At 41.2% G+C, this 21,702-nt stretch overlaps 1 protein-coding gene across 1 annotated transcript in view; it reads left to right on the top strand.

The window, feature by feature from the left end:
- The first annotated feature begins 1,352 nt into the window (after positions 1 to 1,352).
- Positions 1,353 to 21,702, top strand: part of tfcp2 (transcription factor CP2) — a 38,455-nt gene continuing 18,105 nt past the window's right edge. Inside the window, exons 1-8 of the mRNA XM_034086414.2 lie at positions 1,353 to 1,667; positions 3,441 to 3,628; positions 6,971 to 7,122; positions 7,360 to 7,436; positions 10,578 to 10,683; positions 11,170 to 11,276; positions 11,871 to 12,023; positions 20,873 to 20,983. Of these exons, the coding sequence (XP_033942305.1) occupies positions 3,507 to 3,628; positions 6,971 to 7,122; positions 7,360 to 7,436; positions 10,578 to 10,683; positions 11,170 to 11,276; positions 11,871 to 12,023; positions 20,873 to 20,983 (828 nt within the window). The 5' untranslated portion in view covers positions 1,353 to 1,667; positions 3,441 to 3,506. The remainder of the gene's footprint in view (positions 1,668 to 3,440; positions 3,629 to 6,970; positions 7,123 to 7,359; positions 7,437 to 10,577; positions 10,684 to 11,169; positions 11,277 to 11,870; positions 12,024 to 20,872; positions 20,984 to 21,702) is intronic.

Genomic DNA, 21,702 nt, shown 5'->3' with positions numbered 1-21,702 from the left:
TATACAAAGTCATTCAAACTAGCTGCACCTTCACCAGCTTTGAGAACACTTTAATGATCAATCATTATTAAACATATCATATATATTATTCTGAAATGGACCAATCTGCACAATGAATACTTTTACTTTTGGTACTTTAACTATATTTTGATGCTAATACTTTTACTTGTAACCGAGTATTCCTACACTCTGGTACTTCTACTTTTACTCAAGTACAAGAACTGAGTACTTCTACTTTTACTCAAGTACAAGTTCCGAGTACTTTTACTACAAGATCTGAGTACTTCTTCCCAGGGGCGGTTCTAGGGGTGCAGTGTCCCCCTAACACTGACTTTGGACCCCCCTGTGGCCCCCCCTGAAAATGAAAAAAAAAAGTTTATGGTTAAATGATTTCTTGTCTGACGGAATAGGCGGAACTAACGATATTTGTCATTCTTGTCGGACCCATTAGAGCAGGGGTCTCCAACACGTCGATCACGAGCTACCGGTATCTCGCAAGCCCTCAATAGCTTTACAAATATGTTTATTTTATTTTTTAAACGCAAGCCGCCATCGCCACGGAGGAGCACACAGCCTCTGTGAGCGAGCGAGACAGAGAGAGAGCTGGAGAGAGCACACCTTTATCTATTTAATATAGTTGGAAAAAAGAAAGTAAGAAATCATTCCAATGTGTACTATACAGGACAGTAAAAAAAAAACAGTTTAAAAGGGGAGTGATTAGTAAAATATGCATAAATAAAAAGAAAGAATGCTAACTAGGTAAGATAAGAATAAACAAGTTTAAATGATTTGTTATTGGTTGTGATCATATTCTAAAGATGTTTGGATTATTGAAAAGTATACAGCTCCCTTTCATATGAGTGTTGAGAGCTGTATCCATAAATTCATTTTGTGCTCAAAGTGCACCAGATTGATGCATTTCACTTCAACATTTAAAAAAAATGCCCCCGGACCCCCCGACAGTATGTGAGGTCCAGCCCCAAATAAAGCAGGTTAAAATAATTAAATTGAATAAGTGTTATTTTAGTAAACACTGAAAACAGGTCCCACAGACCCAAACAGCACACAAAAGTTAAAGGTAAGCATATAATAATGTGTAATGAAACTAATACCAATAACTGTATTGCATTGTTTTCTTATGCGCAATTACTTCGTCCTGCATTTATTGTGCCCCCCTCAGAAAATAACTGGCCCCCCCAGTCAAATTGGTCTAGAACCGCCACTGCTTCGTCCACCTCTGATAGTAGAAAAATAATGAATACTCAGCTTTGTATTGTACCCACCATAACCGCAGAGTGGCGGTAGTGACCCTCTACTGTAAAATAACACCACGAAGAAGAAGAAAAAGAAGAAGAAGAGTGAACCAGAAGTGACGTCATCTCCTTTTTCCTGCTACGAAGCTAGATAAACAAACAAAAGCAAGACATTACATTTAATATATTAACGAGTCTGAGGTCATTTTTAATTCCTCCTATGTAAAGATATGTCAACCAGGAACTCTATGTTTTCGTGAAACCTCTACAATTGAAGGCTAATACAGGTTAGCATCGGTTTTAGCTGTCTGTCAGTAGTTAGCTTCGTTAGCTCGTGATGTTTGTTTTACGTCTGGGAAGAAGCGACATGAAGAAGATGAAGAAGCAGTGTTAGCATCTGCTGCACAACTGAAGGTAAGATATGTCTATTTCATATCATTTTTAACTGATTTAAATACATGAAAAGCACGAAAAAATGTCCTTTTACACAAGTTATTATTGTTGTTGTGCATCAGTGCTTGGTTGCTTGGTTGTGAAACGTCACCACTGCAGTGTTTTTAAAATAATAATAATACATTTTATTATTGACACGTGACATGTTTAAATTCTTAACCGCAACATTTAAAATAACATATGTAAAACACAACGTTAAGATAACACTGACTTAACAATTACCAACATAGAGAATATTTAATTCAGATGTGTTTTAACCCTTTAAGGCAATCACATATTTTGGAGAACTAATTGATTGCTATTATCTACATACCACCTATATCACACTTTTATTAAACCCATATTATACATGAATACACCATTGTTACACCATTAAAACACCTATATTATACCCATGTTACACTGTTATTAGACCCACATTTGACACAAAGATACAGCAAATGACTGCATCCCCCAGGATACAGAAACTATTTAATAATAATAGATTTATTTTGTTAGCGCTTTTACAGGTGCTCAAAGAGACTTTACAGATATAGTGAAAAGAACAACAAATAAATATATATAGTTAATATCAAGCAATACAAAAACAACCACACATTAAAAGCCAGATTGAAGAGGTGAGTGTTTTGAAGGTGGTGAGGTCAGTGCAGTCTCTGATGGGTTCCAGAGGGAGGGGGCAGCGACGGAGAAGGCTCTGTCCCCCTAGGTCCGGTGCTTGATGCGGGGTGGGGATGGATAGGAGGTTGGCTTCTGATGAGCGGAGGCAGCGGGAAGGGGTGTGGTGGTGCAGCCGGTCTGTGAGGCAGCGGGAAGGGGTGTGGTGGTGCAGCCGGTCTGTGAGGTAGGGGGAAGGGGTGTGGTGGTGCAGCCGGTCTGTGAGGCAGCGGGAAGGGGTGTGGTGGTGCAGCCGGTCTGTGAGGCAGCGGGAAGGGGTGTGGTGGTGCAGCAGGTCTGTGAGGTAGGGGGAAGGGGTGTGGTGGTGCAGCAGGTCTGTGAGGTAGGGGGAAGGGGTGTGGTGGTGCAGCAGGTCTGTGAGGTAGGGGGAAGGGGTGTGGTGGTGCAGCAGGTCTGTGAGGTAGGGGGAAGGGGTGTGGGTGGTGCAGCAGGTCTGTGAGGTAGGGGGAAGGGGTGTGGTGGTGCAGCAGGTCTGTGAGGTAGGGGGGGGGGGGCTGGTTGTTGAGGGCTTTGTGAGTAATGAGGAGGACGTTGAAGTTGATTCTTCGACGGACGGGGAGCCAGTGGAGGTTCTGGAGGACGGGAGCGATGTGGTCTCGGGAGCAGGTGTGGGTGAGGAGGCGGGCAGCAGAGTTCTGGATATGTTGGAGTTTATTGAGGAGGTTGGATGGTATGCCGAGCGTAGAGGATGCTGTTGCAGTAGTCGATGAATGCATGCATCAGGGTTTCAGCAGCAGAGGAGGAGAGTGATGGGGTCTTTAAACTTACATTTGGGGCTCTATTTTAGAAATCAATCCTGTGGTCTTTGTGTCTTATCTGTCAGAGAGAAAACATTATGTATTCTATTATCATACATTTGACCTCCTTGTGTCTATCTGATCAAATGTTATATTTGGCTGCATGTACCTTTTTTAAAGTTCTTAACAAATAATCTGAGGGGAATTTCTTGGTGTTTGCTTGTGACGTGTCATTTTGTAAAGCACTTTGAGCTGCATGTGTTGTATGAAAAGTGCTGTATAAATAAAGCTTTATTATTATTTCTTCTCCTCTCCTCCACAGATTGTCAGGTTGTGGGAACCGTGGCGCAGGTTTTAACCCCAAGTGCTCTCCTTTCATCTGGTCATCATGGCGTGGGCTCTGAAGCTTCCTCTCACGGACGAGGTGATCGAGTCCGGTTTGGTGCAGGATTTCGATGCCAGTCTGTCGGGCATCGGGCAGGAGCTCGGGGCGGGGGCGTACAGCATGAGGTACTGCAGACATCTGAATCAGAAACCCTTTACTTACGGGAAGGGGGTTGAATATTCTATATCAGCGGTTCCCAACCTTTTTCAACTCGGGGCCCACTTAAGAATAAAAAAGAAAATATATAAAAATGTTTCGCGGCCCACATTCAACCATAAACAATACGGAGGCTAAATAAAGTTCTGATTGGTCGATTCAGAACATGTGACACGTTGTTAATCCAGTAGAACAGCCCGCTGTCAACGACTGGAATGACCGTTGCTAAGGAGGATAGAGAATACAAATAATTCTTAATGATGATAATGTTTCCACACATCATAATGTTTTGCAAATGATGTGGCGACCCACTTGCAGTGCGTAGTGGCTGCAGGTGGGGACCCGCTGTTCTATATTTGGTGTCTCTTTAAAATTGGGATCAAACTTTCTTTCAAATTGAATGTGTTTTTATGAATGTGTTTCGAACGATAGTCTCAAACTTCACTTCCTACACAGTGATAGCGAAAAATAAATGATTTATTACAAAGCAGCTTGTTGATTATCAGATGGAGAATAATCTTTAATGCAATTAGCTTAGAGCATTAGACTTGCAGCGTATCCCTGCTTCATACATATATCTGCAAACCATGTATCTTTGTGGAGTCTGTACAGGTCGAACAATATATTTATGATGCTTTTGCTCAGTCTTTCTCGATGGAAAGGACAGCATGAGGTTCTGCAGATATCTGAAATCTGTTTTCGTGATAAAAGGTCCCTCTCCTTTCTGCCCCTTTCTAGCTGCTTAAGTGTTTTGTTAAATGATACTGAAGGAGCTGCAGAGTGCAGTTTGGTTCCAGACATTCTCCTGTTGAGAGGAGCAAAGACACGCTGTCTGGATACCTTGGTATTTAGTAGAGTTTCCTTCCTTTCCTCAGTTATAATGAACTGCCTTTCCGTATCAGGTGTAGTGAAAGACTCTCTATTTTTTTTTAAATTATACCAGTTACAAGAATTAAATATCAAGGTTTTTGTGAGCTAATAAAATTATTATTTATAACTAAAAGTGATTTTGTAAATAGTAAGATTTTCCTGCTTTTCTGTTCACAATTGTACTGATATTTTATCAAAGAGGAATCTAGAAAATTAAAGAGTCCTCTCCTGCTGATGTTCAGGTGTATATCAGTATGTAGTGTCTCTACTTTAAAGAGTCCTCTCCTGCTGATGTTCAGGTGTATATCAGTATGTAGTGTCTCTACTTTAAAGAGTTCTCTCCTGCTGATGTTCAGGTGTATATCAGTATGTAGTGTCTCTACTTTAAAGAGTTCTCTCCTGCTGATGTTCAGGTGTATATCAGTATGTAGTGTCTCCACTTTAAAGAGTCCTCTCCTGCTAATGTTCAGGTGTATATCAGTATGTAGTGTCTCCACTTTAAAGAGTCCTCTCCTGCTGATATTCAGGTGTATATCAGTATGTAGTGTCTCTACTTTAAAGAGTCCTCTCCTGCTGATGTTCAGGTGTATATCAGTATGTAGTGTCTCTACTTTAAAGAGTCCTCTCCTGCTGATGTTCAGGTGTATATCAGTATGTAGTGTCTCTACTTTAAAGAGTCCTCTCCTGCTGATGTTCAGGTGTATATCAGTATGTAGTGTCTCTACTTTAAAGAGTCCTCTCCTGCTGATGTTCTGGTGTATATCAGTATGTAGTGTCTCTACTTTAAAGAGTCCTCTCCTGCTGATGTTCAGGTGTATATCAGTATGTAGTGTCTCTACTTTAAAGAGTCCTCTCCTGCTGATGTTCAGGTGTATATCAGTATGTAGTGTCTCTACTTTAAAGAGTCATCTCCTGCTGATGATCAGGTGTATATCAGTATGTAGTGTCTCTACTTTAAAGAGTCCTCTCCTGCTGATGTTCAGGTGTATATCAGTATGTAGTGTCTCTACTTTAAAGAGTCCTCTCCTGCTGATGTTCAGGTGTATATCAGTATGTAGTGTCTCTACTTTAAAGAGTCCTCTCCTGCTGATGTTCTGGTGTATATCAGTATGTAGTGTCTCTACTTTAAAGAGTCCTCTCCTGCTGATGTTCAGGTGTATATCAGTATGTAGTGTCTCTACTTTAAAGAGTCCTCTCCTGCTGATGTTCAGGTGTATATCAGTATGTAGTGTCTCTACTTTAAAGAGTCATCTCCTGCTGATGTTCAGGTGTATATCAGTATGTAGTGTCTCTACTTTAAAGAGTCCTCTCCTGCTGATGTTCAGGTGTATATCAGTATGTAGTGTCTCTACTTTAAAGAGTCCTCTCTTGCTGATGTTCAGGTGTATATCAGTATGTAGTGTCTCTACTTTAAAGAGTCCTCTCTTGCTGATGTTCAGGTGTATATCAGTATGTAGTGTCTCTACTTTAAAGAGTCCTCTCCTGCTGATGTTCAGGTGTATATCAGTATGTAGTGTCTCTACTTTAAAGAGTCCTCTCCTGCTGATGTGCAGGTGTATATCAGTATGTAGTGTCTCTACTTTAAAGAGTCCTCTCCTGCTGATGTTCAGGTGTATATCAGTATGTAGTGTCTCTACTTTAAAGAGTCCTCTCCTGCTGATGTTCAGGTGTATATCAGTATGTAGTGTCTCTACTTTAAAGAGTCCTCTCCTGCTGATGTTCAGGTGTATACCAGTATGTAGTGTCTCTACTTTAAAGAGTCCTCTCCTGCTGATGTTCAGGTGTATACCAGTATGTAGTGTCTCTACTTTAAAGAGTCCTCTCCTGCTGATGTTCAGGTGTATATCAGTATGTAGTGTCTCTACTTTAAAGAGTCCTCTCCTGCTGATGTTCAGGTGTATATCAGTATGTAGTGTCTCTACTTTAAAGAGTCCTCTCCTGCTGATGTTCAGGTGTATATCAGTATGTAGTGTCTCTACTTTAAAGAGTCCTCTCCTGCTGATGTTCAGGTGTATATCAGTATGTAGTGTCTCTACTTTAAAGAGTCCTCTCCTGCTGATGTTCAGGTGTATATCAGTATGTAGTGTCTCTACTTTAAAGAGTCCTCTCCTGCTGATGTTCAGGTGTATATCAGTATGTAGTGTCTCTACATGTCTCCATGCTTTAATGTTCAAAAAGCTCTTTAATGTTCTCATACTGCCTGTGCTGCAGCACCTCTTTTCACCCTCTGTCTGAAACCAGAGCCCAGTCTGCTCTGATTGGTTGGCTGGCCGGCTCTGTTGTGATTGGTCTCTAACGCTTAGAGATGTCCCACCTCTGATCCCACCTATCACGTACAATGAGTTGGAGCGCTAGCCAATAGGAGTGCGAGAGTTCCATCGTGATGTATTTGTTCTGTGTAAATGAAATGATATTTTTTTTGGTGTGTTTCTGTTCCTCAGCGATGTCCTCGCCCTCCCCATCTTCAAACAGGAAGAGTCCATCCTTCCTCCGGACAACGAGAACAAGATCCTCCCCTTTCAGTACGTTCTGTGTGCAGCTACCTCTCCCGCCGTCAAACTGCACGATGAAACCCTCACCTACCTCAACCAAGGTCAGCAACAGGAAGCTAATTCACATGCATGTGACTTGCATACATACTATACTAAAACTATTATCTAGAAACCAAATCCTAAATGGTTATGAGCACGAGCCGTGAACTCATGCCTGCTATGACTGTAAATCTACATCAGCAGATACTATGAAACTGGAAATGATGGGAAATATAAAGATTGAACTATAAGTGTGACAGAATTGTCTTTGAACCCGCTGTATGAACGTGTCCTTGCAGGGCAGTCCTATGAAATAAGAATGCTTGACAATCGGAAAATTGGGGAACTTCCGGAAATCACTGACAAAATGGTTAAGGTAAGAACGCACATACTTTACCAATTACATTACGTTTAATTTAGCTGACGCTTTTATCCAAAGTGACTAGGGTTGGGAACCGAAACTCGGTTCCAGATGAGAACCGATAAGAAAATGCCGGGTAACGGATACCCATACAAAATACACAATTTCGGTTCTGCTTAACGGTTCCTAAACGCGGTAGACCCTGTATTCCAGCGGGTCTGTCTGCGCCGCGGTGACCCGGTGGGATACAGGGCGGACCTGGAGAATCACAGAACGGCCGGCTCGGTACGCTGACGGCCGGCACCGCCCTTAATTTTTTTAAACGGCATCATGTAAGTTGCGCTGACAGGCGACAGAGGTCCACAGTTGCCCCGCAGCGAGGCTCCCCCGCCCTCCCGTAGACAGTTCACGAGCTCAGTCGCTTCATAAAGGCCCTGACACACCAAGCAGTCACCAGAGGACTAGCCGACGCTGAAGTCGGCTGTTGCCTGGCCGTGTTCTCCTGCGTTTTGGCCATGTGTCGCACGGGAACACACCGCACCGACTTCAGTGCGTGAGTGGCAATAACTCTCCTTACCAGCAGGCGGCGGTAGTGTGTATTCGTCATTCAAAAGAGGCAACAACCGGAAGACAGAGAAGAAGAAGAGTATCTTTTCTCCGTAATATCATACAGAGCTGGCCTCTCCTGGATCAAGGTGATGAGCAGGTCTTCGTTTGCATCATTCCAGATCGCCATGATGAGATGAAAATGAATAGCAGTCTGTGTGTGCCTTCTTAAATCGTTTGTTTACGTCCCTCACTTCCGCTTCGCTTCTCATGCACTGATTTGCTAGCTGAACAGCCAATCAGAGTGATTATTTGGTCCGACTGCCAGACCCGATGCATGGCCGATTCAACATGTTGAATCGGCCATGCATCGGGTCTGGCAGTCCAAATAAGGCGTGTCACGGTCGACGGTGCGGGACACACCAACCTGACTACGGCGCCGCGAATGCCCGACAGCCTCTGACGGCCTCTGACTCCCAAAATCGGGTTGGTGTGTCAGGGCCTTTACACCAAAGATGGATCGCGGTAAACGCCACTACACTAAAAAAGAAAAATACAAGGCACAGTGTAATGCCGCCTGTTAATAGCTTGCCACACTATTGTGCAATACATTTGTATTGCATGTATTTTTTTAATTTGTAAAAATGTCAGTTAAAGCTTAAAAGAATAAATATATTTTTGTTATCTAAACGTTTGACCTCTTCCTTTTACAATTTTGGAATCGAAACGGGGAATCGATAAGCAGAATCGGAATCGATCAATTTCAAACGATACCCATCCCTAAAAGTGCATTCATCCATGAAGAAACAAACCTTAAAAGCAAAGCTCTTGCAGGTATATTTCCTGTCTATTAGCCCAACCAGATTGTTAGTGCTACATACAGAAGTGTTTTAGCAAAGATGCAGGTGAGTTTTCAATCGGCAACGCAGTGTGAGTAGACTCCCTGATGTCCAGATATCAATGGGGGGCTCATTCCAATATATACACGGGTCTGCAGGTACAAACGTTAAAGGTCTCCTATCATGTAAAATGCACTTTGTGATGTCTTCTCTACATCAATATGTGTCCCCGGTGTGTCGGGGAACTCACGCAGCCTCAGGAAATAAAACCCTCTCTCTTTTGCTCCGTACCCAAATCTCTAAAAACGGGGAACAACGGAGCTGATCCAGATTTGCGTCCAATATGACGTAATATCTGAAATGTGGACCCACGGCCCAATCAGAAACGTTGCTATCAGAAACAATGCCCGACTGTTTTGGACGTAATATGTGACCTGCTCCATCGAAATCAGTCGCATTGACCCGAAGACACATTTTGAGTTGTATACACTGTTGGAAAGAGGATATTCCTAGCTTTCTAATGATATCAAGATTGTTTTTGTACTCCAAATATTAAGCGAAATATGTCACATTATATAATGACTTTCACCGAGTCCTTATTTTGAGAAAAAGGCCTTTTTAAAGTTTCCTCTTCTCTGGAATCCATCGATCTGATTGATTATTAGTGGAGCAAATGATCAAAATACTACGGAGGGAAGATATTTTCGTTTGGAGGGGAAGCTCGCGAGTGTGTGTGTATATACGTGTGTGCATGTGTGTGTTTGTGTATTTTTGCGTTTGTGTGTATTGTGTTTGTCTCCCGGGGAAAATCCTCAGGAGAAACACCGGCTGTTGTTGTGCCTGCTGTGGCGTTAAATTACTCCGTTCCCCGCTTGTAATTATGCCGAAGCTTCAAAGTTGTATTTATCATCTGAATTTGCCGAAACAAGTTTAATATTCTGAAAGCCAAGACTCTGTTTAATTTAAATCAGATGAAAACAAACTGTAACGGACCCTGCCGTGTTATCTATGATCACTATACTCTTACGTTCATAATGTCAGCGGAGGGAGGGGGGCGGCGTGTGGAACAGCAGGGTGCGAGTGAGAGCTGTCTTCGTCCCTTTACGAGCTTCAAAAATGTACTTATCGTGTGATTTTGGAAATAAAAGTTTCATATTCTGAAAGCCAAGACTTGGTTTGTTTAAAATCAAACAAAACACCCGAACCCTGGAAAAATAGTTTTTTACGTAAATCCACGTTTATTCTGAAATGAGCCGTTGCGACTTCCGACTGATTTCGATAGAGCGGGTCACATATGGTCTGTGTTTACATTAGCATCGCTAACACTCAGAGCTAACCTGTGCTGGAGAGCATGTGTGTGAAGAAGCAGGAAGTAGAAAGGAACTCACCTTGTGGTATAACCGGCAAGAGAGAAAGCCTTTGAGCTCCAGACTGTTTCAGAGAGAATCCTTGATGTGGTTTGGAACATGATGGCGTTTAATCACGGCAGCATTTAGCTGAGCATCTAAACAGAGCAGCCTGCTCATCACAGAACTCACAGTGTGCCTGCTGCTCAAAAGGGGGCGGGGCCAGCAGAGAATCAGCGTTTCTCTAACGGGGCTGGAATAGAGGGATATGAGGGATTTTTAAAATGCTTGATCTGTTTGGTATTTTGAGCAAAACACATCGTAGACATGTTTTTAATATATTTGTATATATCTGAGACCCATAATATAAGTCTAAAAATATCATGATGGGAGATCTTTAACCTCTATCTTATATTGTATTTCAGAGCATCCTGCGGGTGGTGTTTCATGACCGCCGGCTGCAGTACACGGAGCACCAGCAGCTGGAGGGCTGGCGCTGGAACCGACCCGGGGACCGCATCCTGGACCTGGGTGAGTAAACATGCTCATAATCAAGGAGTAGTGCTAGTTGTATAAATACCCGAGCGCACCTATGACCGTCAATTAAGACTCGGCCAGAATCGGCAAAGCAGTGTAGTCACCACACTGTAATAATGTGTGTGATTCTTACAGTACAGGTTGCCTAATAGTTTGAAAACTCCTTCACTTCATGAACTCCCTCCAGCAGACGTCAGATGATCGGTTATAACTCCATCATCTCCTTTTAGTGAAGGAGACGTTTGGTAACCAGGGCCATGATTGCCTTTTTCCAACATTTTGGAATGAATAACTTCAGCACAAAGTGTCACAGTAATTACTAAACTATGTGACCATCTACGATAGACAATACATAAAAAATGAGGTGCGCACTGCTGCGTCCCAAAAGTTAAACTAGGGTTATTTCAACAAAGGCGACAACAGTGGATTTGAGCACGCCAAATATGACCTTTTCTGATAACAGCCTGTTTTGCTTTGCAGATATCCCCATGTCCGTCGGCATTATCGACCCCCGAGCAAACCCGACTCAGCTCAACACTGTGGAGTTCCTCTGGGACCCGTCGAAAAGAACCTCAGTTTTTATCCAGGTAGCACCACGGACAACACTTCCTTCGTTATTTCATTTACCAGAAGCAGTCAGTGATCTGTTCCTGTTCCTACGCCTGGAGCTCAATTTTGTTGTGGTTGTTTTCCTGGAATAAGGTCTGTGGTTAACTCAAGCTGAAGAGATTTTTATTCTACAATATCAAGTACATCAGTAAATTCCCCACTGATGAATTTAAAAACGGAGGTTGCTAACAAGTGTCTAAATGAGAGGACTAAATGTCATCACGCCTAACATTAGCCGCCTTTAGCTTAGCGGTGGTGACGTGAAGTCATGTGACCGCGCTGTAGTTCCTTTATAGCCCAACATTAGTCGCCTTTAGCTTAGCGGTGGTGACGTGAAGTCATGTGACCGTGCTGTTGTTCCTTTATAGCCCAACATTAGCTGCCTTTAGCTTATTTGAACCAGGAAGATGCTGCATTCAGGGCCTAACACAGAAATACGACATCCCTGCGCCGCTGTATTGTCGTCACAATTTAGTGTTCTCAAAAATTCTATTCGGCAAAAAGACAGTTTATAATATATCATCATTCCTGTACTGATCTTAAATCTTATATATTCCTTTTCTTTCTGTTAGGTACACTGCATAAGCACAGAATTCACGATGCGTAAACACGGAGGAGAGAAAGGCGTTCCTTTCCGGATCCAGATCGACACATTTAAGGAAAACGAGAACGAAGAGTACACCGAACACCTGCACTCTGCGTCCTGCCAGGTCAAGGTCTTCAAGGTGAGGAGGGGGAAAGGTCAAAAGTGAAAAATGGGATCTCTCCATAGGGTTTAGGAAAGTATCTGAACTAAGGTCTGTGGTTGAGACACATTGAAGAGACGGATCACGTTTTGTTCTACGACATTAAATCCATCAGCAGTGACCCCTCTGGTGATTTCTGAAGAGTGGACGTGTCTGAAAAACGATGGTTGTTACCAAGTGGCGGAATAGGACTCCAGAAGTCGTGGAGGCCGTTGTACGTCATTACGCCGAACACGTAAACACTCCTCTGTTCTGCTTGAAAGCAAGTCCCTGCCTCCTGCAGACTGCTCAAACAAACGCTTCAACTCGTTCCATCTAGAATCTGTATGTTTGAATATGGATCTGAAGTCGGCGTGACGTTGAAGTCGTGCTGCTGGACTCGGCTGTAGTTCCTTTATAGCAGGGGTGGGGAACCTCCGGCCCCCGGGCCGTATACGGCCCGCAGGACCATTTGGTACGGCCCTCGAGGTAATTTATAAACACACGCAAAAAAGAAAAAAAATTAAGAAATCTAGACCGCAAAAGAATTAAACAAGCGAGTGCCTGTTTTTCCTGGCCAAGGTCAGGGTACTTGAACACAACACGAGCCTAACGTGTCATCACGTGGTATATGTCTCGTCTGACAGGGGTGCAGTTCGCACGGAGAGCACCAGAACGTGGCTCGGCACTTCAGAAACTGCAGTAGGCCTACCCATAAGGAGCCGTACACATGCCGCAGTTTTTGCGTGGCTGTGTCTTTAGTTGAGAGCCCAGTGGCGATCTGCTCATCTGTCATACTGATCATGCAGTCAATAACTTTGTTGTTATTAGCATCTGGTTAGCTAGCTATGCTAACGAATATAAGAAGCTTTTTCTACAACCAGTGAGGTAAAGGCACATCTTTATATGAACATTATAGTTCTAAAAAAATAAGAGAATAAAGTAAACAGGTATAAAATACTATATGACCAGTGGCGAGCCGTCAGGGCCCTCTAGGCCCTCTGTGAGGGCCTAAGATATTCTAAGAAATAATATTTGAAAACATTAAAAAAAAAAACATTTTTTTTTTAAATATTTTTTTTTATATGTTTTTGTAGTTATATTTTTCATTAGTTTTACTAAAATAACTTGATTTAATTGTGTGTAAAATAATATTTCCAAAGAAATAAATCCTTCGAATCTGCCTGTTCAGTTTCTGTTGGAATGTGAAGGGTTAAATGCCGTCTCTGCGAGTTATGTGAAGACCGGAGGGCTTGTTGGTCCCTCTGTACATTCACAGAGGGCCAGCTATAGTGACTCAACCAGAGAGTAATGTCAAATGACAGTACAATTGACCAATCATATCTTCCCTCTAAATGGGCGGGCTTTCTTTTCGCGGACTTTATGACAAGTTCCGCCCGCTGTGAGGTCTATGCAAGTGGTGCAGTGACGCGTCCTAAAACCCGGAAGTAAGCTGCGCTCGGATTCCCTCGACAGAAAGCAACGGGATTTCTCCATAGGATTTTGGAAAATAGCTGGAAATAAGGTCTGTGGAAAACGAACCTGTTAGATAAATGCACGTTTTGTTCAGAGAGATAATATCCACATGTCTACCCTACTTTTATTATTAGGGCCCGAGCACGAGAGTGCTAGGACCCAACGGCGTCCTAGCACGAAGTGCAAGGATACCTATTGTTATTCGTGGTATTATTATTATTATTATATAATTACGGAATCCTTGTTTTCAGGCCCTTAGGATGCTGAAAAAGTTGTATAATTTTGCACGGACGCCAGGACCGGTGAAAAATTTGATATTCTGGAGTCAATGAGTTCAAATTGTCCAACCTGCTCGCTAGCGCCACCTATTTCAATTCCATTTTGGAAAAATTCACAAAGTCCCACCGTAACTCCGAATGACCTGACATTTTGCAAACATATCCGGGTGGACCTGCTCTACAAATAATCCAATTGGAATCTTTAGCTCCGCCTACTTTATTTTTTTTTAAATTAGCATAATTTTCAAAACACTTAAATATTCACTTAAATTTCAATTTTTAGTTTATCAACGCCAAACTTCGTATACAGTATTGCCGGAGGGTCATACACATTACCCTAGGAGATGAGCATGTTCAAACGATAATTATTTCCGCCATGAATTAAAACGTACTCGCAAAAAGGCGGGGCTTAGAAAGAAATGATCATAATTCATCAACAATGTATCCAAACATCACAAAAATTACTCGTGGAGGTCGTAAGCTAACAGCGAATACACCATTTTTGACGATTTACATGTCACAAATTAATCCAAACTACTACATTTCCATTTTTGGAAACCTTTACAAAGTGGCACCGTAACTCAGAATTACCTGACATTTTGCCCACTTCTTCGGGTGGACCTACTCTACATATTATGTCCTGGAACCCGAAAGCTCCACCTCCTTCATTTTTTTTTAATTACCATAATGTTAAAAACAGTGAAATATTCACTTAAATTTCAAATTTTGTTTTTTCAACACCAAACTCAGTATACAGTATCGCTGGAGGGTCAGACAGATTATCGTAGGGAATGAGCATGTTCAGTCGATAAATGTGGCCGTCAGTACTCTAAACGTGTTCGCAAAAAGGCGGGGCTTAGATAGAAATGCTCATAATTCATCAACAATGTACCAAAAAAACATACATTTTGGTGGTAAGGTTCAGTCGGTATTGGGGAATAAGCACAACAAGTAATATCCATTTTGAACTATAGGGGGCGCCAAAAATAATGACAAATGTATAACTCATGAAATGATGGACGAAATCTTTTTTTTTTTTTTAGACATACTCTGGGGATGAGTATGGACTTATATTGAAAGTGTCACAACGAATGATAATTGTGGGCGTGGCCTGTACTTTTTTTTTTATGACGATGTGCTTAAATGTGTTTCGGTACGCAAAACTTGGGACACGCATCACAGCCCACGACCTTTTCAAGAATGTAAAAAAACCCCCGTAATTTTTCAGAAAATACTGCTCACTAGCGCCCCCTATTGTGTGGTAGTCACATATAACTCTCAGAACTTCACCAATTTTAGCACAGACATTACTCATGGAATTGCGGACATATTTGTAGATACATTCCATTAGCCCCGCCCCCCAGAAAGTCGACCATTTTGAAAAATGTGCGTTTTTCAGCCATTTTACGCACGTTCTTGCGAACTCCTCCTAGGGGAATGATCGGAACAATTCCAATGCAGGAGAGGTTCAGCCCCTATCCCATATGATACTTAATTGAGGAGCACATTTTTGAAAAATTACTCGTGGAGGTCGTAAGCTTACAGCGAATACACCATTTTTGACGATTTACATGTCGCAAATTACTCTAAACTACTCGGATATAGTTATTCCGATATTCACGAAACGCTGTATACATATTGCTATTATGATTTCACACATATTTCAAATTGCCTTCCATTAGCTCCGCCCCTCAGAAAGTCGGCCATTTTGAAAAATGTGCGTTTTTCTGCCATTTTACGCACGTTCTTGCAAACTCCTCCTAGGGGAATGATCGGAAAAATTCCAATGCAGGACAGGTTTAGCCCCTATCCCATATGATACTTAATTGAGGAGCACATTTTTGAAAAATTACTCGTGGAGGTCGTAAGCTAACAGCGAATACACCATTTTTGACCATTTACATGTCGCAAATTACTCCAAACTACTCGGATATAGTTATTCTGATATTCACGAAACGCTGTATACATATTGCTATTATGATTGCACACATATTTCAAATTGGTTTTTATTAGCCCCGCCCCCCAGAAAGTCAGCCATTTTGAAAAATGTGCGTTTCTCATGCAAAGTCCTCCTAGGGAAATGTTCCAAAAAATTCCAATCCAGCACAAATTCTGCCCATATCCAATGTGATGCTAAATTATGAAGAAATCAGTTGCTAGCTGAATCGAGGACCTCGTAAGCTAACGGAGAATATACCTTTTTGGACCATTTATATGTCAGATAAGCTACTGAAACCTGCCTGTCTGCCTCGCACATCAACGCTCACAAACACATAGACACACCTACACGTTCTACAACACACACCTACACGTTCTACAACAAACACAAACAGCTCCTAAAGCATATAATAAATGTAAATATTAGGCTTCAGCCCTTGTATTTATTAAGTGAAGCACCATATGGTTTCATGAAAAATCTCCTAAAGCCTACAAATAAACACACCCCCCCTCCCCCACACAAACACTTTCTCTGTCTATAAGGCTTACAGTTACATTGTTCAATCATGCTTTAGCAACCATGTCTTTATTATGATCTCTTGTTTTCTCTGTGATTACCACAATTCTGGAGAAATGGATCTGCTGGGGAACGACCCTTACTTTGAAAAGTGCACGGCAAATCAGAAGGACAGAGCTGCCACCTGAGGTGCTGGATAAAGCAAGCCTGAACAGCGCTCAGGAACATCATCCACCCAAACCTCCGCTGACTGCAGTACAGACGTATGAGTGTAGACGTGTAGAGCTCATCACTGCTGTCACTTCAGCCTTACATACTTTTACTTATAATTAAAAAATTACATCTGTGTGCCATGTAGTACTTGTCATTTTGCATAATACTGTATATACTTATTACATTGCTGTTAACATTGTCTTTTTTTAAATACTGTCTACACTTAATCTACAACTTCTCTCATATCTTTGAATCTACATTATGGTTGTTTATATGTATCTTGCACTTCTTTGCGTCTTAGGTTTACATTTAAATGTTTGCTGTGACGGACTGCGGAGCTGAGCAAAACACACACTAACAGTTAGACCAAACACACTTCGCTATTCCATCTACCTCTGGAGCTAGCTAAACTAGTTATAAATATGTTTATTCTTCACTGTCGGAATATAGGGTTAGGGTTAGGGTTGACACAGTTGGCGCACATGTCTAAGATTTCCTGGTCAGAAACAAAGGAACGCAAAGTCAGGTAAACAATTTAGAGGGATGACAAACGGCTCATTTCGGAGGACTGAGGGGGGGGACCAGCAACCCTCCCCGACAGGCGCACGGACGCGAGGGCCCGCTCATCACTGCGCGCACAAGTGCGACCGCAGTTTTAATTATTATTATTTTTGAATCATAAATCTAAACGATAGATTTATGATCGATATATTTATAATTAGCATAAGTTCGTTCATGATGGCTCACTTCAGTGATGACATCGTTGTGAAATTATTAACCGAGTCATTTTCAAGATTGAGTGGCAAAGGATCAGCTGCATGACCCGCAAGTGCTTCATCCAAAAGGAAAGGAGGATGGACTTTGTGTTTCAGTGATTTGATCATCAAAGGTAGGCCTAAGTCATTTTCAATGTGTGCCGCCATGCCGACTTAATTCATTTGTAATTGTTACTTGGCTGTGGGTGCCCTGTCATGATAGGTGTTTATATAAATGGTGTTGTTTTGTGTGGTAGAGGGTCGCTGTCATTGATGCGTTTTGCACCCCGGGCCTCTGTTTTGACATTCCGCTGTGACGTAATATCTCTTCTTTGTTTCGAGGGAAGGGGGGTCAGAGGGCCTAGGTATAAAAGTCACGGCTCGCCACTGTATATGACAGTAAAAAAAAAAGTTGTTATTAATAAACAAGAATAGGCCTACAGTTTAAAAGGAGAGCATTTGTAAAATATCCATAAAGAAAAAGCTTCCAGTTCTGTTTCATATGGGTGTTGAGAGATGTATCCATAGATCTACTAATGTTGCTCTCAAAGTGCACCAGATTGATGCTTTAACTTCAACATTTTAAAAAAAAATCCCCCCTTGAGGAGCTTAGGTCCCCCCCCACTTAAATCATGTCCACATGGATAGGAAACTAAATACATTTGCACACATCTTGTGTCCATATCTTTCTGTTTTGGTGGTCATGCCACAACCGTGCACGTGCATGCACGAGTCATGGCAAGATATCTCGATTAAGAGGTTGCTTTTTCTTTGCACAGCATGAAAGAAAGAAGAAATAAATGGGTTGTGATTTTAGTATTTTTAAGCCGAGGTCAATAATTTGTACGGCCCTCGGAGGATGTTGAAAAAATTGAAATGGCCCTTGAGAGGAAAAAGGTTCCCCACCCCTGCTTTATAGCATAACGTTAGCATTTTGCTTCTGGATATTAGATTTATGATTCGAACATTATAAAAGTAGGGCAGACATGTGGAGATGATCCGGCTGAACAGAACGTGCATTTATCAAACGGGTTAGTTTCCACAGACATTATTTTTTACAATATTCCAAAATCCTATGGAGAAATCCCGTTGCTTTTTTGTTGAGGGAACCAGCAGCTTCCTTCAGGGTAAATACGTCCTCCCTGCACCACTATAGAGATTACATTTCAAGGTTCAAGGCTTTTATTGTCATTTGTAGCAACAGTGTAGATATATCAATGAAATTCTGAGGTCACAGGCTCCTCCAACAAGTAAATACAAATAGAATAGAATAGAAATAGTGCAAGGAGAGTCTATATATAAGTAATTGTAATATGATATATTGGATACATAATTTGTAAGTTGCAAACACTTGATGTTATCGATGTTCTTTCAAAAGTTCAGGTGTTTAACAGTCTGATTTCCTGTGGGATGAAATTGTCCATTGACTAAGTTAACATGCACAAAATATTCAGTTTTTACCCTTCGTTGTGAAAAACACCTTATTACTAACAAGCTATTTACATGGCTAATAAAACAGAAAATTCCCATTTATGCTAATGCTGTCAAAATTATCGCGTTAACGGCGGTAATTAATTTTTTGAATTAATTGCGTTAAAATATTTAACGCATTTAACGCATGTGCAGAATGGCCCGCCCCATACATCCCACCAGTGGCAGCGCCAGGGTATGGCTGGGGTAGGCTACAGCCATACCAAGAAATGGCTTAGCCCCACCATGAAAAATGATGTTAAAGTAAGCAAAAAAGTCCGCCAACTCGCGCGGAGTAAATTGCACAGACAGCAGTTAGTCAGATTGAGTTCAGCAGCCACTCGTCTGGAAATACCGAAGACTAGAAACGGTTTTGAAAACTTTTGTCACGTAGTGATCGTCTTCTCAATAGAACATCTTTGATAATGTCTTCTGGCCAATCAGAATCAAGATAATGGCGTCGTGTTGTTGCAGGAAGTCCCGACGGAGAATACGTTTGCTGTAGTACACCTCTATATACATCGATACAATGTATGTTAAATGGATATATCCGCCTTCTTTCATTAATCTTTCCATTCCCACAACAATATACATAAAGAAATGGCATATTTTGGACATAGTTCGAATGGTGATTAATCTGATTAATTAATTTTTAAACTGTGATTAATCTGATTAACATTTTTAATCGTTTGACAGCCCTAATATATACACATTATGATTTTACAAAAAAAAATGTAAGGGCTAATGGAGCTACTGGTATTGAGCGTATCGTCTTATTAAAAAAAAAAAGGGAAATGTTGATACACATATAATAATATAGTTACAGATAGTTTTACCGATACGTATTTAACGTGATGAGGCAGGTGTGATCGCTTTTTTAACTGGCTGTTTTATAACTAAATCAACAAGTCTTAATATCTTTTACACCTATGTTAAATAATATATCTAAAATATGTTCAACTAAGAGATGTATTGAAGGGGTCTACAAACATTACTTTGGTTCAAATACAGACATTGAAACAGGTAAGCTTGATTCACCTTCAATCAGAGGTTGTAGTTTCTCTTTCATTGTTGTAAAGCACCTTGAATTGCCTTGTGTTGAAAGGTGCTGTATAAATAAACTTGCCTTTATACGCCAACGTTTTCCCCTTTTTCTTTTTGTGCTGTTGGATCTACTAATATCGACCGTAACGTCTTTTTGACTAAATTAAAATGTTGATATCGCAAATATGATACACATCCGATAATATAATATAAAAACATGCATATGCTCTTTAATCATTTGTGCTCCTTTACCCTAACGCCAAACCAAGTTAGAAATAGTTAAAGAAAGTCCTATTTATTTTGTCTTGGTTTTAAAAGGTTCCATGTCATTTTTTATGCTAGCTAGCTAACGTGGCAACCCTGGAGCTTTTTCATGAAAGCGTTATAATTACACTGAACAAAAATATAAACGCAACACTTTTGTTTTTGCTCCCATTTTTCATGAGATGAACTCAAAGATCTAAAACATTTTCTATAAACACAAAATAACCATTTCTCTCAAATATTGTTCACAAATCTGAAAGAATCTGTGATAGTGAGCACTTCTCCTTTGCTGAGATAATCCATCCCACCTCACAGGTGTGGCATATCAAGATGCTGATTAGACAGCATGATTATTGCACAGGTGTGCCTTAGGCTGGCCATAATAAAAGGCCACTCTGAAACGTGCAGTTTTGCTTCATTAGGGGGGTCTGGGGGGGGTCCGAAAACAAGGCAGTATCTGGTGTGAGGGGTAGGGTTAGGGGTAGGGTAATGTTGTGAATCGAGTGGCCTGTGTTCGTCGTCCATAACATACGCCTGCCCATACCATAACCCCACCACCACCATGGGCCACTCGATTCACAACATTACCCTAACCCTAACCCTCCACTAGCACCACCCCCCCCCCCCTTCCCCCCCGTAACAGGTACGCTTCAATCACCTTCAATCAGAGGTTGTAGTCTCTCTGTTTGCACTGAAATTTAGCAATTTCTACTATAAAAAATTATTGGAATCATACAGAAAATACTTGTTTAACACATATCAGTTGTAAAATCTGACATAAAGTATTTGTTTTATTGCCATTTCCTTATTTTAACTTTTAGAAACATCAATGGATTAATGGATGAACTGCAATGCAAATACAGTATTTGTCATTAATTGTTCCACCTGTTTCAGCCTAAAGGAGCCGACAGGAAGCAGAAGACGGACCGGGAGAAGATGGAGAAGAGAGCGCCGCAGGAGAAAGAAAAATACCAACCATCGTATGAAACGACTATCCTGACAGAGGTGAGAATATTGATGAAGTTTCAAAGGGACAGATGGTTAAATCGAGAGGAGAGTCGTCAAAATTCAACACAGCATCGATGTTTTCTTGGTTGAGTAATGTCGAACAATTGTGGGAAAAATGCTCATCAGAATCAGAAACAGATTTATTGCCAAGTAGATTTACACACATGAGGAATTTGCCTTGGTTTACATGGTGCAAACAAACAGTTAAAGCAGATAAAAGGTAAGACAATTGAAACTGTTAAGACACAGACAATTATTTACATGAAATCTGGATATACCAACAAACTAAGTGCAGTATACTAGTGCAAAGTACTCGGAATAATAAAATATAAGATGTGCGGTAGTGTAATGGAAGTGGATGAGAGGTAGCTTGTGTACAAATGTGCACAATGGCCCATGTTGATTAATAAAAAAAAGAAAATGCCCCAAAAGATAAAACCATATTTTTAGCGTTTTTTTTGCTGCTGTTCCGAGTGAGGAGTTGTTTTTACATTTATTTTTAGTTTATTAGATCAAGAGTTAAATGAGGATATAAGCCCTAAGCGAGCCGAACTCTCTTCAGAAAACAAGCATGTTAAAGGTCACCTATCATGCTATTTGTAGGCAATAGCACAGGTCTCAGATATATAAAATATATTTCAAACACATGTCTTTGAAGTGTTTTGCTCTAAATACCAAACAGATCACCCATTCTAGCCACGCCTCATATCCCTCTA

Source organism: Pseudochaenichthys georgianus, chromosome 7 (assembly GCF_902827115.2).
Source record: "Pseudochaenichthys georgianus chromosome 7, fPseGeo1.2, whole genome shotgun sequence".
Lineage (NCBI taxonomy): Eukaryota > Metazoa > Chordata > Actinopteri > Perciformes > Channichthyidae > Pseudochaenichthys > Pseudochaenichthys georgianus.
The sequence above is the reverse complement of the archived record's forward strand: the minus strand, read 5'-3'. Positions and strand labels throughout refer to the sequence as shown.